The 25,502-nt window shown below is 46.7% G+C and overlaps 10 protein-coding genes across 10 annotated transcripts, besides 1 other annotated feature; 6 read left to right on the top strand and 4 right to left on the bottom strand.

Moving 5' to 3' along the window:
- Positions 1 to 25,502: part of a sequence feature (contig 1.60 475..68571(-1)) that runs on past both edges of the window.
- On the bottom strand, positions 769 to 1,666 carry ANIA_03529 (uncharacterized protein; the record flags this gene model as incomplete). The annotated part of the gene is made up of 2 exons (XM_656041.1): positions 769 to 1,295; positions 1,375 to 1,666. 2 exons carry the CDS (start codon positions 1,664 to 1,666, stop codon positions 769 to 771), a joined length of 819 nt encoding a protein of 272 aa, XP_661133.1.
- ANIA_03530 (uncharacterized protein) lies at positions 3,426 to 4,935 on the top strand (the record flags this gene model as incomplete). The annotated part of the gene is made up of 5 exons (XM_656042.1): positions 3,426 to 3,627; positions 3,681 to 3,958; positions 4,002 to 4,268; positions 4,318 to 4,446; positions 4,498 to 4,935. The coding sequence occupies 5 exons, from the start codon at positions 3,426 to 3,428 to the stop codon at positions 4,933 to 4,935; spliced, it is 1,314 nt and encodes a 437-aa protein (XP_661134.1).
- Positions 6,018 to 7,685, top strand: ANIA_03531 (GMC family oxidoreductase; the record flags this gene model as incomplete). The annotated part of the gene is made up of 1 exon (XM_656043.1): positions 6,018 to 7,685. One exon carries the CDS (start codon positions 6,018 to 6,020, stop codon positions 7,683 to 7,685), a length of 1,668 nt encoding a protein of 555 aa, XP_661135.1.
- ANIA_03532 (uncharacterized protein) lies at positions 10,052 to 10,558 on the bottom strand (the record flags this gene model as incomplete). Its single annotated transcript, XM_656044.1, has 2 exons — positions 10,052 to 10,425; positions 10,462 to 10,558. 2 exons carry the CDS (start codon positions 10,556 to 10,558, stop codon positions 10,052 to 10,054), a joined length of 471 nt encoding a protein of 156 aa, XP_661136.1.
- On the top strand, positions 12,303 to 14,020 carry ANIA_03533 (uncharacterized protein; the record flags this gene model as incomplete). Its single annotated transcript, XM_656045.1, has 3 exons — positions 12,303 to 12,751; positions 13,089 to 13,373; positions 13,486 to 14,020. 3 exons carry the CDS (start codon positions 12,303 to 12,305, stop codon positions 14,018 to 14,020), a joined length of 1,269 nt encoding a protein of 422 aa, XP_661137.1.
- On the bottom strand, positions 14,841 to 16,092 carry ANIA_03534 (uncharacterized protein; the record flags this gene model as incomplete). Its single annotated transcript, XM_656046.1, has 5 exons — positions 14,841 to 14,911; positions 14,971 to 15,020; positions 15,149 to 15,226; positions 15,481 to 15,595; positions 15,894 to 16,092. 5 exons carry the CDS (start codon positions 16,090 to 16,092, stop codon positions 14,841 to 14,843), a joined length of 513 nt encoding a protein of 170 aa, XP_661138.1.
- ANIA_11399 (uncharacterized protein) lies at positions 16,733 to 17,004 on the top strand (the record flags this gene model as incomplete). Its single annotated transcript, XM_050611516.1, has 2 exons — positions 16,733 to 16,795; positions 16,978 to 17,004. 2 exons carry the CDS (start codon positions 16,733 to 16,735, stop codon positions 17,002 to 17,004), a joined length of 90 nt encoding a protein of 29 aa, XP_050467539.1.
- Positions 19,737 to 20,594, bottom strand: ANIA_11400 (uncharacterized protein; the record flags this gene model as incomplete). The annotated part of the gene is made up of 5 exons (XM_050611515.1): positions 19,737 to 19,754; positions 19,844 to 19,989; positions 20,047 to 20,053; positions 20,284 to 20,303; positions 20,540 to 20,594. 5 exons carry the CDS (start codon positions 20,592 to 20,594, stop codon positions 19,737 to 19,739), a joined length of 246 nt encoding a protein of 81 aa, XP_050467538.1.
- On the top strand, positions 22,628 to 22,791 carry ANIA_11401 (uncharacterized protein; the record flags this gene model as incomplete). The annotated part of the gene is made up of 2 exons (XM_050611514.1): positions 22,628 to 22,663; positions 22,696 to 22,791. 2 exons carry the CDS (start codon positions 22,628 to 22,630, stop codon positions 22,789 to 22,791), a joined length of 132 nt encoding a protein of 43 aa, XP_050467537.1.
- On the top strand, positions 24,079 to 25,467 carry ANIA_03535 (putative solid-state culture specific protein; the record flags this gene model as incomplete). Its single annotated transcript, XM_656047.1, has 1 exon — positions 24,079 to 25,467. One exon carries the CDS (start codon positions 24,079 to 24,081, stop codon positions 25,465 to 25,467), a length of 1,389 nt encoding a protein of 462 aa, XP_661139.1.

Here is a 25,502-nt window from a genome sequence, read left to right as displayed (position 1 = left end):
TGCCAGGATAGCTTGGCTGTCGGGCTGTTTATGTCAAAAGGCCACAATGAACTGAGTCTGAAGATCCTGAAGACAGTTATCCATCCTTGAACTAGGTCTCCTGACCGTCGTGGCGGCGGGATCACATTTAATGAAATTATTGTTATTTGCATGTTTAGAGGATTGCTAACGTTAATATAAATCTAGATATACAATTCTATATTCATTCAACAAAGGGCAGAAGTCCTTATCAGAATAGGGAATAAACGATACATAAGATATAATAACTATTAGCTTTCTTATGGATAAAGCCTGTGCGTTTGTGCGGGTTGCAGGACCTGGTCAGATTTGCCTACCGATTAACACCATCATTTTCTAGAGTTCATTCCGAGCACCCAGATTTACGGGCGTTTGGACGTCATCTGTGGTATTGTGGTAAGCTATATCCCACGCTGGGGGTCTCGGGTCAACATGCATTTAGACCAGCGCCCAGGATTCATAGAGGCGTTACGCATCCTTCCGAGGCCGAGCGAATCACGGATGAGTAAACGAATATGTCGTCAGCTACTATGCTGGCAGGGGTATGATATAGACTCGAAAATGACCACTTAGGGAGGGGTATATTACAGCCATAGTACGTATCACCATGCTACTTCCACTAATCATACATATGCCCCGTATCTGCCCATGCGTTCTACATACGTTAAAGCCCATAAACACATAATAACAGAAAGGCGGACTATTAGAAACTCTAGTTGCAGAGTCGCATGCCCAGACATTCCACTTTCTTCACTTGTTGTAGCCGGCAGACGGCAGCTCCGCAACAATATTCCCGTCATGGCTCATCTCGACAGGCGGCGGTGCCTGCATTTGTGGTATATGACCGTACTGGTGATTGTGGGCCATCGCAGTCTTTAACTGTTCCAATTCACTTCTGGCAGATGTTGCTTTCTTTCTCTCACAGGCACCCCAAATCAATGCAGTGCCCGCAAGGATACCCAATGGAAGACCGAGACCCAACCCGAGGCCTAGTTTGGTCGACTTGTCATCCGATTTCTCCGAGCTTTGTAACAAGGTGGTGTTGCTGTTATTACCACCGGGACAAGTGGAACTGGGAGTGCTTGAAGATGTCGAGGCCACGGATGCCAGCGCGGCGACCCCAGGAATCACGGTGCCAGTTGGGACAGGGAAGGGTCCATCGCCCGAGCACTCGATTCCATCGGACGCGGAGGAGCTTAAGACGGAGCCGCAGCAAAACTGGTGATTGGCGATATCGGCGTTAACGACGGGGTATCCGCCTGATGTATTTGCGCGGGCTGTGGTACGAATCAGAGATTAGCATGGCACGTCTGTAGGATGAGGGTAGGTGAGTGGATGAGAGCAGGCTAAGCATACCACATGGTCTTGCAGATACACAATCTCCACTCCAATTCACATTGGAACAACTGCCTCGGGATAAAACCATATCGCCATTTCTTTGGGACCAACAGAGACCATTTGACACGCAGATATCATTTTTGTGACAGCAGTGGGTGGTGTGCTTTGTGGTGCAGGGCACATGGTCGACGGCAATTGTCTGTTCATCGACCATATAACATGTTCGGTTGTCTGCTGCTGATGCTGCGTTTAATGATAATAATATGAGGAGGATTAGCCGGGAGATTTCGAGAACCAGCGATGATCTCATTGTGATACTTTAAAAGCTCCGGGTCCAGGAGACCGTTCCACACACCATGAGCAAGAAAGGTGGAGGAAGGAGAAAAGAAAGGGGCGTTCCCCTTTTCTAATTCTCCGTATGACAGGACTAGCAGATGCCATGACTATCAAAATTGGGGCTCTGCTGACGTTACTGGCCAGCAAGCCTCACAACGGAATGAACGAGCGGCCGTGCTCTATTAGAGGACAAATTATGTGCTCAGCTGCGTGTTGGGAAGTGGGTTAGTGAAGATTTCTTCCCTGCTGGGGCCAAAACATGGTTCACTTTAAGACTTCAAGGGTAATTATGGCTGTCGATCACTCGGCTGTGCCCGCAGCCATGATTTCAGTTCCATGGATGAATCCTATGGAGCTTCCCAAATAATAGAGGAAAAACAAGCATTGCTTTGTAATAGATCCTGGAGAGACCTGACCAATGTGTGGCCGCTTATTTGTGCGACACGTTAACACCAAGGCTGGTACACCGAAAGATGACCTGTGTCCTCCCAACTCAGTTCCTCTTCGGATCTGGTAAAACATCTCCATACTCCCTCCGACGTTATCTACTATTTAATGCGCTGGGAAGTATGGGCCCTAACATGTAGCTAGTTGTTGTATGATTTGGGCGATATTTTTCCCTTTCTGGTTCAGCGCCCGTGCCGCCTCAAGCCGTTTAAAGCCTATCGGGAAAATATATCGCAAGCTAAAAAGGGCGTCATGACTACCAGAGTATTCTTAGACAGTCATATTTCCAGGTTGACAAAGCCCCTGGAGACCTTGTAAGGAATCCGATTTGTATCCAACTATCCTGAATGCCAAAATGATGGTGGGACTTTTGCGGCTCTTCCGGCTGAGCCCGAGAGCGCCATAATTGGTAGCGCTTTCATTGTCTTGTGCTTGATCCGGCGCTGGTTGCCAGCATCGATACTGGTCTATCTGACCAAGGTCTACCGTGAACTATATAGAAGATCTGGTTCACTATAGCTACAGCCTGAATTAGCAATAGAATGCTCTCAGGGGGTTTCACAAAGACGGTTCTCGATTTGCCGAATATAAGATCGGTTATAAACAATGTGACACCGTTGAATAAAGTGCTGCGTGTTGATAAGTAAGGAAGGGCCGACCTGTTCCTCTGTTCCTCCAGTTGCTCATTGAAAACCACTATATTAGTCAGAACTTAACTCTCCAGAGAAGGTTAGCCCTTTTGGCCGAGTGGGAAGTTCGATACCCATATCTTGTCACGTGCTGTCAACCCATGTTGCTCCTAAGCGCCGACCTGTAAACGCCTGAAGTTGCTCTCCCTTCCCTCCTTTTTCATATTCATTCCCGGACAGGTCTTTGATTCCTCTGGTGCAGGTTCTTCGTCATGGTAGCAACTCTAAAGAGTTCGCTTTTGCTCTTACTGCTGATGCCAATTAGCACGCTTGTGACGGCGAGAGCGGTCCCGGCAGTTGCAGAACGCAGGGTTCTCTCTGACTTGTCCAGTGGCTTTTGTCGTAGCTGGAAGTTCGGCGGTAAGCTGCCCAGCTCACAGGAGTTCCTTAAGCTGAGGGAATAACAACTCTAGCCGTAATCGTCAACGATGTCCTATATATGAACGGCCTGGATGGTGGGATCATTCCTGGTGACAACAACGCCTCGAGTATGAGAACCATCGGCAGTCATTTTCTTTCCTAACAGTGTCAGACAATTACCTGGTCGAGCTGGACCTCTCCGCGCGAATCGACCTAGACGATGGGGTGAACTACAAAATGACCCTAATTCCACCCGATGTCCCGAAACTCAAGGACCAAGCATTATGGTCGAACAGCGCCAATACCACGCTTTTCAACTATGGCGGACGAGGCGCAAATTCTACCTCAACAGATAATGGGGCCTGGGCCTACAGCATCTCTGAAGCTTCGTGGCAGGTACAAATGTCAAGCGTTAAACCCGTGCGCCTCGTTGATGGCGGTACGCCGGCATATTGTCAATTCTTCGTTTCTGTCTAAGCTAACTTTACTAAGCATACGTGAATGTCCCCGAACTCCAAGCAGCGTATTGGCTTGGTGGGTACCAGAGTCGCGATACCACGCCTTCAATCACGGACGATACAAGGACCTACGCAAATGGTATGATCCAGTTCAACACTACTACAGAAGTGTATACCTTGCTCGACGCCCCGTTCACCCCAGTACAGCAGGGCGCGCTGGTCTATCTTCCCACTCTGCACCAAGGGGTTTTATTGTATTTTGGAGGCGAAATTCCGTCTGTACAAGACGGTATTGATGCGCAGCTTTCTCCGGTGCGTTCACCCACGCCTGGTAGTTTGAAAACTAATGAAATAGAACTCATGGGATTACGTTTACGTATACGACATTGCAAACCAAACGTGGTATAACCAAACGACCACAGGTAGAGTGGCGCCTCGGACTCAATTTTGTGCCTCAGTGGTCCACCAGGATGGTACCAACTCGTGGCAAATATATGTTATTGGTGGTGCAGACTTTGATAGTAAGGAAGTAATGACCGATGTGTATGCGCTCCCCAACAAAACCCACGATGGCATCATGCTAATCGGACAGGTCATATTTGTCTATCCCTTCGTTCAAATGGTATTCAGCAGCAGGCCTGAGTAAAGGTCGAATGTCTCACACATGCCAGTCGTATGGTAGACAGATCATCGGCATTGGCGGTCGCCAGGCTTGGGCAAATGACGCTGCGGCTGGCTGCTACGACACTCCTGCTTTCTTATACGATGCACAGTCGGAGGTTGTGCGCACCGTATTCGACGTAAGCTAGGGCTAGAAACGTGGCTGATGCATGCTAAATTTATGATAACAGCCGTCACTGTCAACTTATTCAATTCCATCCGCCACAGCCGATGATATTGCGGCGTCCCCAGTACCCAGTTCTTATGACAACATTACGATGAGCCTTCTTTTTTCTCGACCAGTAAATCTCACAAGCACTCAAGAGGTCAGGGAGTCAGTAAACAAAGAAGTCATTGCGGGAGGGGTCGTCGGTGGAATTTGCGGTGCAGCCATCGTCGCCGGGCTCATCTGGTTCTTCATATGGCGCCGACAAAAGGTCAGGAAGAGCACCCTAAAGCAATTCCCTGGAAAGCCGGGGTCCGAGTTGAAGCTCCAGGGACCTGGGGAGCTTTCCGCCGAGGAGGCAGCTCGAGAGCTCGATGCATACTATTCGCAACGGTCTGAGTTGCAGGCTGATACGCAGATGATTCAAGAGTTGGAATCTACGACCGTAAATAGCCGGAGATAATTAGGTTGAGTTAGCAGTAACGAACCAGGCGCTGAATGGCGCCCGTGGCCCCAAAAATATGACAATAGACATATGAGCAGGATGACATTATATAGTTATACATCTGATTTCGCAACGGGCTAGAAATTAAAGCTGTCATCAACAACACAATTTATGGAGGAGACACTTCAGGGTCTCTAATTACAGGATACTGAGATGTAGTCTGCCCCGAAATTTTGTAATTAAACCATGGGAAGCGCGCTGTTTTGGGGCGGAAAAGAATTCTGGAGCAGAGTTATCAAAAGGGGGGATGATCTTTGAGTATTCTGTTAAAGTGGCTGTCCTGATCTATAAATATCTGTCGTGTAAAGCTATTTGAAGCCTCAACGAAATAGCATTAAACGAGCAATTAGAGTCTATCGAGCTATAGCAACATTTTTGTCTCGATCAGAACGAGGAAGCCCGGTGTAGATATCGAACTATAATAGACGATTAGAAACAAGGAGAATAGAGCCCAAGTAACTCCGTGGGGAGCGGCGGTGTCGCAGGTGCTAGATCGTATTGACCCTCTCTAGCACCCTTTGAGACTTGTTTATTTAGGCAGCATTTTACATGTCCCGGAAAGATTACAACCTTTAAATATTGTAATATATATAAATGATATATCGAATATAGACGGCTATGTTATTACTCTGTAGTGTAATTAGCTTGGTCCCTACATAAATGCGTCGTATTATTGGTCGCATCGTGTTCTACGGGCCACTAGAGCCTCACTATATAAGATCACAGGCTAGCCGCTGCGTGGTTACGATAAATATATTAAAATATTACGTAAGGGCTGCGTCCTTATTGGTCAGGTCGTGTTCAAGGCAGTGTAGTGGTCGAATAATCATTAGGTTGACGTGAGCAACGTTATATCTTGGAGAGCTGCTTGACTCGAGGCTGAAATTCGACGAAAGGGCTTGAGTTGATTCGCTTGATCGTGTTTGGAACGGCGGGAGGAATCGCCGCAATATAATATCCTGCGTCGAGAAATAGATAAATAGACCGAGCACCAAAACTCATCGAGACCAAATGACCCAGAATATTTAGAGACAGGCACTATGTCTGAAATACACTACGACTATATCATAATCGGCGGTGGCCTTGCCGGGTGCACGCTTGCCGGTAGGCTCGCCGAAAAGAATCGCTCCCTCCAAATCCTCATCATCGAGGCTGGTCCAAACGTCGCCGGACACACTCTGACTGAGTATCCGCTCGCATGCTTCGGTGCGCATTTCTCGCCGCTTGACTGGGCGTATACCACCGTCCCTCAAACCCACCTCGACAACCGAATGTGCTATAACAGTGCGGCAAAAGCGCTGGGCGGCGGTTCTGCAATCAACTACGGGACTTGGACTCGCGGAAATGCGGCGGATTATGACCGGTGGGCGGCAATGGTTGATGATGAGAGTTGGGGCTATGAAGCATTGCTGCCTTATTTCAAGAGAATGGAGAATTGCCTGGATTGCAAGGGCACTGAGACCGGTGCACATGGGGTTTCCGGGCCAATTCATAATGTCTCTGTGTCGGGAGGCAGTGCGGACCGAATCTACCCACTGAGAGAGCCTTTGAGACGCGCGTGGGAGAGGCTGGGTGTGAAGGAGGTATTAGATGCGAATGCGGGTTCGCCACTTGGGCTGGGAGAGCTGGTTGAGAATTGGCGTGAAGGCCGGCGGCAGATTACAGCTGATGTTTTTAACATCTTAGAGAGGCCGGGCATCACAACCTTGACAGAGACGATGGTGCAGAAAATCCTTATCGAAAAAGACCAACAGGGAAAGAAAGTCGCAAAGGGAGTGCAGGTGGTTCAAGGCCCTGTATTCCTTGCTGATAGGGAGGTCATCGTATCTGCAGGGGCATATCGTACCCCACAAATCTTGATGCTCTCTGGGATCGGCCCAAAGGATGAGCTCGCGAAGCTGGGTATCGCCGCCGTCGCGGATGCACCAGGGGTTGGGCAGAACCTGCACGATCATTTTGCCTTCGTGCAGTGGTGGAGGCTGCGACACCCAGAAAAGGGGTTATCAATCGGTACACCATTGTGGGACAGTTTAGCATACGGCATGGGACTGCCCTGTGATTGGATTGCCACGCTACAGGCTCCTCGCAACGAGCTCGTCCAGGCCCTTCATCAGGACGGAGCAACCGATGTAGGGAGCCATCCATATCTTGCTCCTGATGCTTGTCATGTAGAGACGCTCATCGTATATGCACCCGCAGGGGCGGCCGTCTCGCGCATAGAGATCCCGATGGACGGCACGCATATCGCCTCGGCCGTCCTAGGTATGGCGACGACATCACGAGGCCGGATCACTCTCGCGTCAGCGGACGCAACGACTGCGCCACTGATTGATCCCAACTACTACGCAACCGAATTTGATCGCGCCGTGCTCCGTGCAGGGATTCGGCAGGTAGGAAAACTTCTCTTGGAGACACCGGAGGGTAAAGAGACTGTGGAGGCGGAAGCGCCGCATCCTGGGTTCCAGGCGCTTGGTGTAGAGCCAACAGACGTTGAAATTGATGCTAGGGTGAAAGCAGGTGGCAATACTTTTTATCATCCGGGCGGCACAGCCGCGATGGGCAAAGTCGTTGACACTTCTCTTCGGGTGATAGGCGTGGAGGGTTTGAGAGTCGTGGATGCAAGTGTCCTACCGCTACCGGTAACTGCACATTACCAGGCATTAGTATATGCCATCGCCGACAAGGCGGCTGATCTCATACTTAGCTAATTGATCGTCTGCACTCTGCTTGACATGATTTGTTGTATAGCTTGTACACAAGGCCAACGTTTCGTACACCTCGTTGATCGTAGAGCATCATTTAGAGAGTAGTTCGATCCCATACCCGGCCAACGGCCCATTGTCCGATCTAGAGAGTGGCACAGTTAATAAATCATACCATTCAACTCGGGCTGGGCCCGGAACTCAGCTTTGATCCGCTCCAGAGTTATAAAGGTAAGCCAGTAGGAATCAAACGAGCCCTCGTGGTGCGGCCAGGACCGGAGGGCGGCAATCGCACGACTTCGGATTCGATCGTCTCGGCAACCCATGGCCACATAGTACAGATATGGCAGGATGCCGGTGTCCAATATGACAGTCGGCAGTCCGGGGTGTCTGTTCATAAAGTCTCAACGGCGGAAAGGTGGGCTTCATACTCCGGAATGTAGTAGTCTAGAGTAGGATCCTCCCTTTTCAGGACCGTCCTAATCGGAAGACTCAGACTTTGATACACTAAGCGTAGTAGATCTGCCCCGTGTCGTTCCTTTTGACTGAGCCGGCTGCCCAAGCAGAACCGCTCCAGCCGGTTACCAAAAACAGCCACACGCGAAAGGAGCCACAGTTGTCTGATGCATGGAGCCATAATCCAGGAAAATCTCCTCTTCTGATAGCTCTTCACACTGCCCAAGGAAGCGAAATGTTGCCCCCAGGAGAAGGTCAAGCGCTTGGCGTGCCTCCTGAAGACTGGGATATCCTCCGTGAACAGCCATGCGGTCCGTCAGCTGCTCAGCCTCATAGCCTATGGTCAACGTTCCATGGACTCTAAATTGCAAAGACTGGACTTCCAGACTGAGAAATGCTGCAACCACACAAGGATGGACAAAACGCTCGCATCCCTCGATCTTTCGCCTCGTGCAGAATTCTTAGCCCGCTCTCTAGATGTTGGAAGGCATCATCATATTGAACGCGCAGCAGCTGCTTGAGAACAAATAGCAAACAGCACAGGAGCATAACTTCACGGAACTGTGGGTCCTGCGGTGAACAGCGCCGACTGAGCAGCGTAAATGACCGTCCACACTGCTCGAGCGCAAATCTATGCCAATAATTTTGCAGATTCTGTCCAGGTAATGGTAGACCGTGAATATCGGAGTCCTTATGGATGGCGCTCAGAGCGACTACAGCATGGTATACCGCAGCCTCCGAGTGGCTCATCTGGGGCACCAGGACCTGCGAGGGCGATGAGTCGAAGAACAGGGAGAGTGTAGGGACCATATGGTTCCGGAAATGTGCGAAGCACCGCTGCTCATCCGTCGTTACAGCCAGGGAAGCCCGCTTGGGACCGCCGGGTGAAATGTCTGACGGACATCAACTGGGACAAGGGATCGATGTCGACAAAGAGCGATTGCCCTACATACCATGAATCTGACTGCATTTTCACGAAGCAGTGAGTGGTAGATGCAAGGTAGACTGCTTGACCAGGTAATGAGTCGAATTTGTGGACGGCGACGAGGTTAAGACGCAGCAGTAACTAAACGCCGGAAATAAGCATCATGGCGAAGACAAGTCTGGAATCGAAAACATGTCGGGACAGAAGCCGAGCGTGGTTCTGGCACCTTAAACTTTCCGGCGCTAGGGCCAGAAGCACAATGCTCGTACCTAGCGCCTAATGGGAAATACGACTCTGGAGTTGGCAAGGTCATTGCAATTGGATGACGGGTGTCCCAGGAGAGCTACGTCCTATTGAACTTCTCGCTCACAGGACGACCATATCTTCATCCTCTTCGAAAAGAGGGTATTAGTTGTCTCCGAAATCCTATCGCCTTTGGAAAACATTAAAAGCTTAACTGACAACATAAGGAACTGCAGTACCATCAACGCGCGGTCTAGTGGGCGATTTACCAGACAACATTGAGATTGCACGCCTATTTCTTGAGAACGGTGTGCACCTGAGCCCGATGCTGATGTGGACCAGCTTACCTGAGGGCGGCCCTTCCTGGGTATGCTGAAATGGCGCTCATACTCGAGGTGAGGGAGATACATGAAGATGCTAGTGAGACAGTACACTTGCACACGAGATTCAGATCCTGGGAATCAGAGGTATAGTAATATATTCCTAAGGAGCAGTCCTGGAAATCAGGAGTGCCTACGTAACTTTTTTGACCACAGTAGAATCCTTCCTGTCCTTACAGAAGATATTGTTGCACGGAAGGAAACCGAAAGATCTGATACCTGAGAAACCTAGCTGGGAAGCAGCAGTTGTTGAAGACTGCTACAACCGCGGATCTGACTCAGGACCAAAACGAGAATAAAACAGAACAAAGCAAAAAGAGTGACTGACTAGATTCCAAAGACAAATGCCACGATAGGACGCGAGAGTCTTACTTTGCCGAGTCCTTTCCCTTCCCTCTATCTTCCTTGCCTCCCTTACCAAACTTATCGAACGCCTGACGAAGCACATTCCCACTCTCCCTTCGACCCGACAACTTCGAAGTCTCCCTCTCCAGCACACCACGACTCTCCCGTCGTGGAGCTGGCGTAGACGCCGCACTCGAAGTGCTCGAGGTCGTACTGCCCGTTGTCTGGGCCGCCGCGCCACCGGGTTCAAAGTAATGGCTCGGGACACGTAGGGGATCCGGTGAACGTCGAACTACGCCCATGGTGGGTGGCGGACGTTCGTACATCAGCCTACTGGTAGCCGAGAGGGGAACGGGAGGGGAACGGGAGCGGTTGGCCCTATCCCCCCAGCGCTGGCCTGAGTAGGTGTAGTTAGACCATGGCCGGCTATTACCTGTATTGGTGACTGTGGGGCTCCGGGCCTGTTGGCTTGCGGGGCTCTGGTTTGAGCCCTGGCGGTTAGAATATTGCCTATTGTTGTTTCCTGACATCTTTATGGTAGAGGGCGAGGTTGAGAAACTTGGTGCAGATTGGATAGCAGTGAATTTCTGTTTGATGGTGGAAAGCGAGATTGTTAAGGTGATTCTGTGAATATAGGTGCCTTGGAAGGGTTAGCCTGGAGAGAAAAAGTATGATGAGCACAAGTATATATCCTTGCAATCGGGAGGATTTATAGTGTGAACACACTTTGTCTTTAGTATAGAAAGCAATTATACATAAAGGAATGTCAGAAAGTTCTGCTCCGTGACGAGGGCATAGACCTTGCTTTATTATATCCAATGAACACCATAAATAGACTGCTGGGTGCCAAAGGATACACTAGTAAAGCCATGGCAGAAAGAGAAGTCAAAGACAGGCTCAAGGCCGGTTGTTTGAGTCTACCGTAAAGCAGTGAGCCTTGTGTCTATTCTCGTCAACTGACTGTGTCTTGGAAGGGAATATCTGGGTATAGGCGGAAAACCTATATCGACTGCCTAGATGCGATTATCGATTGCTGCCGCTTATGGCTAATATAAATCTGTACTTGCGTATATCCAGAGCATTTCGGTCTGGCCACGCACAAATGGTATTCATAACGAGAGCTTACATATATTCCCACTGAGAAAGACCGGCTTGTCACTTGCACCATCCTGCTAATGCACATACAATTTCACCGGATCCCATATCGACAAAGAGAAGTCGAGGTCAAAGGTCGACTCCCTTTCTGGCGGAACTCTGGCTGCCAAGGTCTCCGCGCTTGGTCTTTGTAGCCGCATGCTTGTGTATTCGCCTTCATGATGGCCTTGGCTGCAACATCTGCGGCAGAAATATTCACCATGAATGATTCGGCTTTGCTAAGGAAGCCGTTTCTCGGTCCCGGTATTCCTGTCAATTATATGCACAGCAATCCTGCAAAATCGCACGTATTGTTCTGTCGGTTATTGGCTGTCTGTGACATCTTTCTCATTATGGAATCTGTCTGATAGATGATTTTGATTCTTGTCTCGTCAATACACTCCCTGAGTGCCGTCCTGAGAACACGTAATAGGTCGAAGACTGCGTAGCTGGCAGAGCGAACACATGAGATGTTCCTTTGTGCGGTTCCTCAGGAAGTATAACGAGCACTGTTAGGAGCTGTCTTGCATTGAGGCTACCCTAGATATTGAGTTGGTTCACCGCTGGACGAAACTTTTTGAGGGATCGGTTGTTCTTCAGGGCACTCTGAACGAGACATAAGAGTACAGCCTGGACTGTGGCTGGAAATCGAGACTTCACCAGCTGGCGATAATGCGCAGTCCAAACAAAAGCGCAGAGTGCAAAAGTACAAGGATGATTTACCTTGCGGCCTGGATGGTGGAGGGTACTATTAGCAGCCCCAGGAGGATAAGGATGAGGAACCAACATGCAAGGTCAGGAGTCAAGTTTAGAAAAACAAGAAGGGGCGTTTAATAGAGTGCGTTAAGTAAAGAGCAACTAGAATGCAGTATATAGTGTAGATTTCGCGGTGGGGGCAGAGGTCAAGGATATGATTGTGAACATACCATAATCCATTTGCAATGTCTATAAGCTCTGAAAAACCGCTTCCTAAATGTCTGATTCCTATGCTATGTCTGAACCTTGAAGGTCGCAAGTAAACAACATAATCAGCATCTGACTGTAATGGGAAAATGCAGTCTAGGCTGCTGACAGTTTGGTTAGAAATCTCGTTCTGCGAAATCACTTTCCCTGATAGCATTTCCAACTCTTTTTCATATCATGTCGTTTAACAATGCCCTCTCGCCGCCAGACTCACTAGATGCTGCGCTCAGCAACTCTGCACGCAGTGTCTACACGGCGCCACCGAACCCAGCCACTCTGACCCCCGACATGAGCACTCCAGAGACCAGCGGCCAATCCTCGACGGTTTCATTCTCGACGTCTCTAGAGCCTACCGTTCTACAGGCAGAAGAATACCTCACCTCGTTTCATACTCAACTACTACCCTACTTCCCGTGTGTATATATTCCCCCAGGAACAACCGCGCAGCAACTACGGCTTGAGAGGCCGTTCACCTGGCTGTGCATCATGGCCGTGACGTGTAGGGCTGCAGGGCAACGGCGGGCGCTTTACGAAAAGATTAAAACCATCGTGGCTCAGCAGATGGTGCACAATTCTGCCAACACAGACATTGATATTCTGTTAGGACTTCTGATCTACCTCGGGTGGTAAGTTTCACCGAGCCTGTTAATATCGATGTCCGCCTCTGGCTGACGAACCCCGTCTTGCGTCAGGTCAAACCAGCAAGTATACAACAAATCCAATATCCACGTCTTTACCCAACTCGCCAATGCAGCCGTATATGAGCTGGGTATCCATAACCCGTCCGCGAAGCCCAAAATGATGGGGCTTGTGCGTGCATACGGAAGGGGAGGACGAAGTCTCAAATTCACCTGTCGGTCAAACGATGGAGGAGCGCAGAGCCGTTCTGGCATGCTTTCTGATCACATCGATGTAACTATTCCTTGCGTACCAAGGTGGATCGTGCTAATACCTTTCTTCCAGTAACTCGACGTTTGTCCAGAGAACGGATTCGCTACGATGGACACCTTTTATGGACGAGTGCCTCAAATTGCTGGAGAAACAGCAGGAATGCCTGAACGACGAAATTCTGGCACAACAGGTCAGGTTGCAACTAATTAGCGACAAACTCAACCTTGGTCCGTACCATGGAGGGCTGGCCGCAACCCCGGATCCAATTCAAGCACCCCCTGCCTTCTATCTCCACTCAATGCATGCGCAATTGCGAAGCATCCAACCCCGCGTTGCACCAAAACTCGCAAAGCCACAGTGGGTATCCAAGTTTCGTTATCTTAATCTGGATCGCAGCTGACCTTTCCCAGAAATTTTACTCCTTCACCACCACTATACCTCCCTGACTCTTAACGAATCCGCCCTCAAGTAATGCTCCCGTGATCTCCAAAAACCTAAACTTTCAGCAGCTGGAGCATCTTTATGCCTGCCTGGAAGCCACCAAGTCATGGTTCGATCTATTCTTGACCATCCCGCCGGTGGAGTACATCGGGTTTCCCTTCTCAATATTCGCACAAATGGTGCACAACCTCGTGATTCTCTATCAGCTGTCGACTTTCGAGGACCCTGCCTGGGACATAGCTACCGTTCGGCAAACGGCAGATGTCCTCTCAATTCTCAGTACAGTGATTCGGAATATGAGCCAGGTTGCATCCTTGGCGGGCCTGGACGGTGAGCCCGACAGTGATGTTTTCTCCCGAGTCGCCAAGATGTACAGATCCGTGCAGATGGGGTGGGAAGTCAAACTCGGCCCTAAGCCCCTTTCGCTCGCAAGCACCCACTCCAGCCAGTCTGTCCCAGAACCTCTTGATACCATGCCCATTAACTTCCCTTTAATGTCTGACAATGACTGGCTGTCCGATATGCTCAATTCAATCACACACACCAACCGCTCTGAAGTCTGAATGCCTAGCCTGTGGCCCTGCGTAAGTGTCCGTGATCTGGAGACTTGATTCCGATGATTATTATGATACAACACGCTATCATTTTACGCCCGTCTAACGACGTGCCATGCTTTATCTTGGGTATGATAGATATCCGTTCACAGGATCCGCGTTCGAAGGATTGGAGTTATGAGCATCTCCTATTTACGCCCGGTGCCCTGTCCCATAACCAGCATAATGCTACTGCATATGTACTTTGGCTTACGTTCCTAACAGTCACGCTTCAGCAAACGAACATGTAGACTTGTATATCTCGGGCCTTCTTCCATACGGGCGGGATGCATTCAGCCCTCCTCCATCCCTTTCCATATTTCAGCTTCACTGCTGCCGCGCATTTTTGTAGGCATCACAAAAGAGATCGACAAATCTCGAAATGGAATACCCTCTTGTCCGCCAAAATTCACGATAAGAATGCCGGACATCGTGTTGCGGACTAACATTATAGAGTTCTCTTGCTCTTCACGACTCGAGCGGCCGGTTCCACGGCTGCTGGCCACACCAGATATGGCTCGAACATACTTCAATCATCAACCAATCCCACCCTGCCTGCTCATACGGGCGTCTAATATGCAGGCTAAACTCGCTGAATCATTGATATGTTAGGTAGGGAATTTTGTATAGCCTTATCCATGGTTTGTCTTTCGCCTTGTTTTGGGCTCTGGTACCGAAGGCGCTGAGAAGAATCTCTAAGTTGTGTCCGATATTGACTTGATGCAATTAAGAAAACTGGAGCGTTGGGTCCCATATCACGGCTTTTGGACATCTTTCTTCAGGGGCAATATTATGTTCCATCACGGATGTACTTCACCAAAAGGAACTTTAGCGAGGCGTGGTTGAATAGGAAGGGCTCATCTATAGAATACATAGCAATGATGTATCAATTAATCGAGACAACGGTGAATTCGTCGAACTGGCGAGGATGTTGTTGGAGGCGTCTTTCAAGTTGAAGATATATCCAGAACTGTGTTCAAACGTGTTAGCGCTTGATGAACCGGTTCATGTGTTATCGAGTATCAGGCGCAAGGATTGATTACGCTGGTCGTAGCGTGGAACGGCGAGGAAAAATGGAAAGAGGAAAAGCGAACGTACCCCGGCAAAATGTCGGCGCCGTCAAAGGTGTGCTCCTCATCGGACGTGGTGAGATTGGATGCACTCTTGAGGTTGATGCTGGGAACTTCGTTCTTTTTTTCAAAAGATAGAGGTTGAAGGTAGATAGGTCGGGGCTGTATGCGTTAGCAGGTATTTCATGCCTTTAGCCTCAGAAGGGAATCTCACTCAGAGGACGACCATTCGACATTTGTCGTTCCGGAGAGATCAAGCTCAGAGCCGCTCGACGGAGAAACGAAGTGCAGGGCTTAAGCCTCATATGTTAGCTCACTTAGCTGCGTCCGAATATATCAGAGTAGTCTTTGCAAACGTACAATATGCTGAAACCACCAATGTTGGTGCCCCACTTAGGGTTAATACTCGTACCATTGCTGCAAATGACTGATGGTCTCTGTACGGCTGTGGCTGCACGTCGGCCCGGGGGAAGTGCTGGGAATAAGATGTTGACAATTCAAAGCTCCGGAAATATCTGAATGCTGTTCTTGATACACCTCCCTAGGACAAGCTTTCGACTATATAAATGCTCTACGCCTGTGAATCACGTCATTACAGGGGCAACAGATGATACGAGTTGAAATTCTCGCTATTCCAAGGAATTATACCTAAAGTCCATGGATGACGCGTTCTCAATGAAACTGAAATGGTTCAGGCTGTGATCGACGAGCATGTCCTCATCGTGATAGCAGTGGCTATTTGCGAGGTGTAACTAGCTTAGCCGACTCTCTACCGTCAACTAGACTCCAGCAGTATGTCTCCTTGTCGTCCACGACCAGCAGTTCAAGTCCTGGCAGCGCCACGACTGCGACCCCCAACTCGGCTCCCTCCTTGAGCTGTAGAAGTCTGAGCCAAAGCGTTACTGGAGCTGTCATAGTCTTCTTGGCCTGAATGTGGTAGTCGGGACTTTCAAAGGTCTGCTTGTTGGCCATAGTGTGCTGGTTGGATTCGTGCCAAGCCGTTGCAGCAGCTTTGTATTTACAGTAGAGCTTTATAATCTGTCGCAGCCCTGCCGTTTCGCTGCATTGGGACACAATGCAAACAATATGCGATTCCGATCCGCTACTCAACTACTGAGTGCGGAACTGCACCCACAGGCTACAGCTAGGCCGGGCCCGCATCCATTTCGCCAGGAAGTGCATAAGACCGGCCAAAAAACAATGTTCCATATGATGAATAATCCAGACTAGATGAGTACATACGACCACAGGGTGTAGAAAACAGGGCTTCCCGTCCGCTCAGCCGTACTTAAGCCACAATTATCAACGCGGATAAAAGTGCAACGAGCCCTGAGTGTGCTGCTGCTTTTAGGGGTGAGAGACACTAAGACTAGGGTGGGTGCAGGTGAGATGGGTGAGAACAAGGTGAGAATATCACCCACCTGAGTGAGCGGGGGGGTGAGAAGGGTGAGATGGGTGAGAACTAAAACTTAGGCCACTACTATGATCTCTCCAAGCTGAACATAAATAGCGAGGGCTCTTTGACTTTTATCCAATGCTTTTGAACTGTATATTTGATACTTTTACCTTCATCTTTGTTACTTTGCCCTATCTTCATTACTCACGTGACCAGATGGCCCTGTCCAAGGAGGATTTGAGATATAAGAAACTTGAGCGACTTCAGAAGTTTGCAGAAGTATGTGGTTTTACAGAAGAATACCAACAGAACTTGATAAACAAAGAGAATGTTGTCAGTCACAAGAAAAGGTCCCTGGCTACTGATGAGAGGTACCAGCGCGCTGTTGAGAATTGGAGAATATAAGAGTCTCATCCGCCCTAAAGTTAAGGATGGGGATATTGATCACTGTGGTAAAATAGATGGATGCTATCAAGGAACGAGCCTGAACATCAGTACTTTAAGGAGGAAGACCCTCTTCCTCCTATCCAAACCCTCAAGCTCTTTTCAGAGAGCTATATTGTGCTTTGTGAGGGCCCTTTACCAAGTCAGCACAGTGTCTTGCACAACCTTGCCTGTTTTATCAGTGAATGGGAAAGGCTAAGATCAATTAAACTACCAAATACCTTCAGGGCCCCGAAGCTTATAATGTTTGTTTACTATTTCCCTCATATACTTGACGTCTTATAAACAGTTGGCAGCATATCAAAAATGAACTTATTTGCAAGTATAGGCTTAGTACAAAATACAGAGAAAAGTATCCTGTCACAAGACTGGATCTTGATATACTCCTTAGGCATCTTTATAAGGATAATCAGCATGTCTATATCCATGAACGGTGTCGCTTTCAACAGGCCTTTGGTCTGTCCTTATTTTCCTCTTCTGCAGCCAGAGCAGGCACTATTGTGGAAGCCAGTGCCTGCCGCAATACTAATGAGGCTCTATATTACAAGGTATTTATGGTACCTACAATTGAAAGCATCTCCTCTACTAACACTGTGTAAGACGTGATCTAACGTCGGGGTTCTCTAGCTACAACGAAGCGATGACTATCAACAATAATTATCCAATGGAGGGAGCTCGATTGGTACTGAAGAATATTGAAAGGATTGCTTGGAGACCTCTATATACATGGCATCAGGAGGCCCTTTATATAACCTCCAGTGTGGTTAGTTCGGCATCTCCAAGCAATACCATTACAGTGACGCATTGGTGATTGCGTACACCACCGCATCCCACTGCAACAATATATGGGTTGATCCCAGTACGGCTCGTCCCTTGAATTCCTACTGGCGGACCGGTACGGCTCTAGCAATCCCTCATATTCCTACTGGCGGATAGGCACCGGTAAGGCGCCCGTCCGCGTTACGTGGGAATTGAGGGATTGGGGTCACGTGTCACAGGGCCAGTGTTGGTTATCGAGGTGGTTATGTAATCAATATCTAACATGAACGATTTTGATTGAAGGTCTTAATTTCCTAACTACGATCTGTATAGACAATTTATAGTATTTAGAGAACTTCAAAAGGTAAGAACCTCGGTACCTGAAGGTACCTCAGCCCATATGGATAGCTGTAATCCGTTTATGGCGGTGTAATCGCATCATACGATCCGGCCAGAAACCAGTTGGGTTCGACGCGCTAAAAGCTGGCATCGACGCACTACTACTCTGCCTCAGGCATCAATACAGGTGGAATTTGGCCCGTGCCCCAAATTCCACGTGGAATTTACAGCTGTATCCATCTTACGGTATTATTACTTTCAATACCTTTTACCATCAACTCTACATACATAGTCTTGAAGGACAAAACTCTCGCATAAACAGTAATAAATTATCCTTTAGATTATGGAAAGTACTTTTTAAATGCTTGAGAAGCATATATAAAGTAGTTAATAGACAATTCTAATAATATCGTGGTAGATTCTGAATAGGTAGCAGTGGGATTTACAGAGTACGCTGTAGATATATATCTTACCCATTAACATTGCCAGTTCATAACTGCTTTGTAAGTGCTTGGGAACTGATTGATAATTTTAAGCTAATCTTCATTTTCTAGCTCTAATTCACGAAGCTCTCGCTCCTTTTTTTTGATTCTTAATCTGCTTTGCGAGTACTTCAGCTCTTAGATTTTGAATCTTCAACTCTTCCTCTAACCTCTGTAGCTCTGTACTCTGAGATTGCTCGCGGAAATTAGTAGCAGCAACTCTTTGAAGGCTAACTTGAGAGGAGCTAGAAGAGTATTTAGCAAGTAGTTTACAAGAAGTTCTCAAGCGCTTGAAAATAGACCTTACCTTAATCTTGCATGGGAGCTTCCTTGCTGGCTGTGACTACCCCTTCAGCTGCCTCTTTGACTTGGCATTCTTTGTAATGGCCTTCTACTACTAGAAGATGGAAAGAATATTTCATCTTCATCCTTAATAATAACTTCTGAAGAATTTGATTCTTCTTCCTGCCAAGCTAGCTCTATAGAATACTTAGTACAAGTACTTTCAAAGCATTTATTAAGTACTTTACAACCTAAGATAAAGACATACCAGATCAAGCCATATAATTAAGATAACTAGCTTCAAGAGTTTGGGTTGTATATTAATATTGTATACTATAAGAGCTATATGCTCTGTTTTGCTGGATATCTTGTATATCAAGCTTCCATGATCTATATATATTTGGTAAGTTGTTAGCAAGCAATTTCCAACTGCTTGATAAATACTAGATACTTACTCTAAAATTGCTTGCAAGAGGGTTAAGTGCTTTCCACGGTAATTAGACTTGTTATATATTTGCTCAACTGTATTTGTACTCTTCTGTACTAGATCAAAAATATGATGTGGAATAAGAGAATAATACTTGTTAAGGCCTGCTGTAATAACTGCAGTTTTTTTATACTGAGCCCAGTTCTGAACTGCCGGGTGCTCATACTCTAAAGCTAATTAATCTACAGGTACTTGGGACATGGTTACAAAGCAGTTAGGAAATACTTACAAATCAAACAATCACACTATTTTTGGTAATCCTCCTCAGATTCACAATCCAGAAGTGCTGCTATTCAAGCCCCAAGATGTTGATTAAGTAAATTTTTGCAAATAGTTTCACGTATCCCCCGAAGAAAATGTACCCAACATAGAATAAGAATATTCTTTAAGAGCCAAAGTTGTGAATAATATTCTGGATCAATCTCTATCAGGAACTGAGATAGCCCTATTAGCAAGTAGTTAGTAATTACTGGTCAAGTATTTTGAGATTAATTAGGAAATACCTTTAATCTGTTTATTATCTATATCTATTACTATAGCATGAAGTCCAGTACCATGTATGGCATAAAAGGTAAGCTTTTTACCAGTTAACTTGTGCATAATATTATAAACCTTCTTGAAAATAGTATAATAGCCTTCAGTGGTATCTTCAGTTGTAAAGACACAGCAAAGGGTAATAACTATTTTTAGGTAGTTAGCAAGCATTTAATAAGCAGCTGCAAAGCAGTTTTACATACTTTTTTTCTAATTATACAGGTATGCAGCAAATACCAACTCTTTTAAATCTTTAGATTGGACACGCTTATATGACATATCAATCTCAACTGAAGGTAAAGTATGAAGGAGTTTAGCTTAGTCTTTAAGAACACAGATAATAAAGATCTGATTGTTATTCTGATAAATCTCCTGCACATAGTCCTAAGCAATTACTAGTTAGTTGTCAAGCAGTTAGGAACTAGTTAAAAAGTATATACCTGAAGGTCTGTATTCTTTCCTAATTCAAAAATCATACTATTAACATCCTGACCTGCGGGATAATGCAAAAGGCGCTGTTTCCAAATAATAGCCCTAATTAGGTCTAGGTTTGAGAAACTGTCATGAATTTGCTGAATTATTTGACAATTATATTCAGCACAAAATGACTGTAGTGCTGGACTCTTTAGAAAAGCACCTATATAGTAATTATTAATTACTCTATGATTAGCTGGGAAGTGCTGTTCAAGTACTTACCAAGTATTAAGCTTGGGCTCTGAGCCTGATCAATTAGTTGCAGGATTCCATTCATGATTTTGGCAGGGGTTTTTCAAGGAGGTGGAGGGGCATGTATATAAATCCCATGAGATATAAAGATAAAATAGGGGTTATAATTAAGATCTGTAGGAATTAACTAGTAAAAAGTAACCTTGCATTTAGCATGTACTAATTTCCCAGGTTCTTGGGGGTGATCATATACTGTTCAAGAACTTAGCAAGCAGCTGGGAACTGATTAGAAAGTACTTGGCAAGTACTTACAGCAGAAAAGTGACTTTGATTTAACTGATTCAACTGCACCACATTCCTCTGTATCAATAATAACCTTATTATTAAATAGGCATTCAAGAAACCCAAGATGGACTGAGCTATTTTTAGGAATTTGAAAGGTATAATAACCAGCAGGATCAGATGGCGCATTTATATACTTTATATAGGAGTCAAAACTACCTAATAGGTTCTAGTATCAATTCGCAAGCAGTTAACAAGTACTTGACAGGTAGTTAAGGTACTGGAATAGAAGACTGAGCTAGTTGTAGTTGGCAAGAATCTTGAAATTTATAGCAGGATTATTGGTGTTTAAAGAGATTCTTTGCTGTACAGTAAAACCTATTAGAAGATAGTTAGAAACAGTTAACAATTAATTACTAAGTACTTTATACCTATACACAGCATCTTTAGTTGCATCTTTCTTGATTTTACTAATTCTGTGTTGAATATCTTGCAAAGTAGTCTATAAATTATCTGTAAGGCAAGTATAATACATATTCTTAAGCTGTATACTTGCATGCTCACAGATCTTGACTCCAGAACATTGATATGATGAGCTAAGGTAAGATATTCCAAGAAATAAGGACTGGCTGCAAGGTCTATTGCAATACTTTTGTCAAGTACAATATTGAATCTATCAAGTAGTTAGTAATCACTTGGTAAGCACCCAACAGCTACTTGACAAGTACTTATACTGTTGACCATGTCCTTGACAGTTTCCCTTCGCTGATTAGGGGGCATGTTTATAACATAGCCATATCCATTTGGGTCAGTTAATGGATATTCAGGAAGATCATTACTATATTCCAACTTCAAGACCTTCAATGGGTTCCTCGAAGCGTCGGTAAGTAGAATCAGAATATTTTCATCCTTCTAATCAGTTAGCAAGCGCTTGACAATTAGTTATAAGTATTTTTATTAACATATACTGTATATTTGATCACTCAATTTGCTTTCAATTGATTGGAAGAGATCATCTTGTAAGAAAAAGCTGGGATCCTCGAGATCTATTATAAACAATTGCCAAGCAGCTGTCAAGTACTTTGCGTACTGTCTGTCAAGATAAGGAGGGAAAAGAAGCCGAAAATCAAGAGTGAAATTCAAGGAATTTACAGTTATTTAAATATTTTACATACTAGAGGTAAAGCCAAATTCCACCCGGTCAGCTGACCGGCAGGTGGCGGGACCCGCTTTCAATGTCGATGCCACCTACCCTCTCCGATCCGGCGAGAAAAGGTGCTGGATATTGATTAGTAAGGAGGAGCATTTCGCCGGTTGACAGCCAGGTCGTCGCCAGCTGGCTCGCCCGTGACACACTGTCTTTGAAGCATCTCTCCTTAAATCTGAGGTGGGATGGGCAGAAGATCAAATATTGGGCTACTATCAGACCAGAATTCTTAAAGGGCCATCGTTACGATGATGAAGTTAACATGTATGGCCCTTCTTAGATTGCTTTCTCTAATCTGAATTGTCCGCTAACTATCAATAGCCCCAAGACTTGGATCGGCGAGCAAAGAATCCTTGGAAGAAATTTTATCTTTTGGCTTATAGTCTGTGGTATTGCTGATAAAGCCTTTAAGGGAATTACATCTCTTGACCAACTGCTGGCAACAACCCCTCCCAAAGGTTGAGAATCATGGCAATTTGAGTAGGCTGAGAATGTTGAGGACTTGCCAGTGCTTCGCATGGTGACTGTTTCTGGTCCACATGCAACTCATGCTTTAACATTTTCATCCCTGCGGCATTACTATATATTACTAGCAACAAGAGCCCATTTTTGCTATAATTTAAGGATCCATGGGATTAGGGGTACTGCTGCAACTACTGTTGATTGTAAGTAGTTCTATTATACAGGTTATCGGTAGATAGATCCTAACAATTACACAGCGAAGGCCTCTGTAGCCACACACACTCAAGCTTTAGATCATCAAAACCCCGACACTTACACCAAGTACCAGTGAAATGTTAAAAGGATTGATATCAATGCCTGAGCAGACTATGAATCCCTGGCAGTGGAGGAAAGCATGGCCCATCGCCATGATGTCAATTCGCCATGCAAGCTGGATGCTGTCAGCGTGGCTGAAACTGAAAATGACCCTGAGATGGTTGAAATATATCAAAAATCTATAAGCTCAATCAAAAGATTGCTGGGCAGCCCCATGAATATGAACAACTAGCAAGGGAGCGAGCTGTTCGGTACAATAAAGCAGCAAAGAAGCACTGTTCCAAAAAGCAGGAGTTTATAGAAAGCTGGTGGAAGACCTCTTATGATGAATATATCACGGGAAATGAGTTTGATGAGCGACACCTAACCAACCTTTTTGACATATACTACAAGTACATGCCAGAAAGAAACCGTCTACAACAGCACCTTTTTACAGAAATATCAATCTACAGTGACCTTGGAAGACAATACTTACAAGATATACTAAACCTTATCACTTTACAAGGACAAGTGGCATATTATCCTAGCAAATTACTATAGCCCTGACATGGCATTGGCCCCGCGGTGGATTTGGTAACCATTGCGTTTGCCTTCAGTTCTAAAGTTGATTTCCGAGAACCATGACCTCCAGGTCCGATTCCGCTGGAGCGAAAACGATATTGCCATATGGGACAAGTATGTACCGACTCTTGCAGCCCCTGTTAACCAAAATTTCTAACACCTCGTAGCCGCTCGGTGTTCCATACTGCAAAATAGCAAGAATAATCTCGCGGGGACTTCCAAGTTAGAAATTCTTGCTGACAGCGACTACAACGGGAGCCGAGTAGAAAACCGGGTCGTCTCTCTGGGAGAGAGACCTTTCTACGACCCAAATTCCATTTCCCGCAGGGAGGCACTTGGAGCGTAGAAACAGCATGGGCTCCGAGAATTCAGATGATTGGGTGTAGACCTTCGGCATAACAACCATGGGATGGTCGAGCGAAGTTGCAAGCCAATCACCCCTCTTGATCGGCGTGTCACTGCACGCCAGTTAGAATTCGATGCAAAATTCATCCAATTAGTTCAGCGAGCTCCTTTGTTATCAATGGTCTGTGATAAATGCGGGTAATGGAACGTCGCGAAGGGCCCGAAAACGGAAATTTAGGGCATCCCCCAGCGACCGGAATGGGAATAGGTAGAAGACCATCAATCTCCACGCTTAACTTCTCCCTAGCCTTGAAATAAATTAGAGCTCCTCCATCCATATAGAACAGAGCCGCCAGAGCTAACCGGGGATAAGATCAGGGAAGGAAGTTGACTGAAAATGAGACCTCCATCCCCGATCATCCTGGATTATACCCTCCACGATCTCTACACATCCGATACGGAAGATAGCTTGGAGACTGTCTTGGTTTACTACCCTCTACAGTACAAGCACGACCATGGAAACAAAGAGGTTAAGTATGTCTACGGGTACAACATGGAAGAAGAGGACGAAGGCGCCACATCGTCTTCAACGATGGCCGCCAGCCTGGTACCACAAAGATACGCGTTTTCCGCTGGCAGAATGCCTTTGGTCATCCTGAACATGGTTGCGCAAAGGAAATTGATCAGCGAAAGGGAAGAAAATTCTCAAGCAGCTGGTTCTGTTCCCGCCCATTATCTTGATATTTACCGAACGTTCGCGCAGCTACACCCTGACCAGCGGCCAAGCGTGGTTTTTGCAAAGAATCCGGACAGCATTGAGTTAGGCTCGGGCGCGAGGATTGTCATTCTACAACCTACGGACTGCGTCTCGCATTTACCGCACCTTATCTGTCCAGAGGTCCATTATGAGATTCTGTCAAAACGTGGGCTGGCCTTGTCCGGCTTACCCACACCACTGTCTAGGGTGATTGACGCCATTCTTGCCGACTACAGGGATCCTAGTCTACTCGCAGAAGAGACTGCTCGGATAACTGGTTACATTGAGCATTATCAGGTACCGTTCATGGTTAAACTCCCCCAGTCGATTTCAGGGATGGGCACATTTGCCGTGACCTGCGAAACTGACCGAATGCGGATAAAATCCATGCTCTCAACCCAATTAGGAATCTTGCTACGGCAGCTCAATCAGACAAACCGCCATCTTCATCCCTGCTCGATAGTTCTTCAAGACTTTGTTGACGGACCTGTGGTGGCCCTGTCAATGTTCGTCACGAAGACCGGTCAGCCCATATTCATCGCCTGCTGTGAGCAATTATTCGATAATAAGTCGCATTGGATTGGCGGGACCATCTCGTACCCACAGCAGGCACAGTTTCGAGAGACGTTTTCTACGCTCATGGACAAGGTGGCTGCCTTCTTGCACCGCAAAGGGTATCATGGCCCTGCGGGCATCGATATTGTCACCGACCAACACAGCGGAGAACAATTCGTTATCGATCTAAACGTTCGGGTTACTGGGACTTTTCATCTAGGGCCACTAAAGGGCCACTTCACGCAAAGGGGGCTGTCTGAGGCTGCTATGACTAGCGGCGACTTCTTTTGTACGCGAGACATGTTCGAGGAAGCCTTCTCGGAGGAGATTCGACAAGGCAGTTTGTTGGTTAGCGGCTGGGTACACCACGAGTCTCCATGTAAAAGCCATGCTGCCATCACTGTTGGGTCTAAGGATCGTGATAGTCTGCAGGAATACCTTCGGCGCGTGAGGATCGTGGGACAACCGGATTAGTATGTGTGTATGCAATCGTGTTTATTTAATGCTTA

Source organism: Aspergillus nidulans, chromosome II (assembly GCF_000011425.1).
Source record: "Aspergillus nidulans FGSC A4 chromosome II".
Classification (NCBI taxonomy): domain Eukaryota; kingdom Fungi; phylum Ascomycota; class Eurotiomycetes; order Eurotiales; family Aspergillaceae; genus Aspergillus; species Aspergillus nidulans.
Note: the sequence above shows the minus strand (reverse complement) of the source record. Positions and strands in the feature narration are given on the sequence as shown.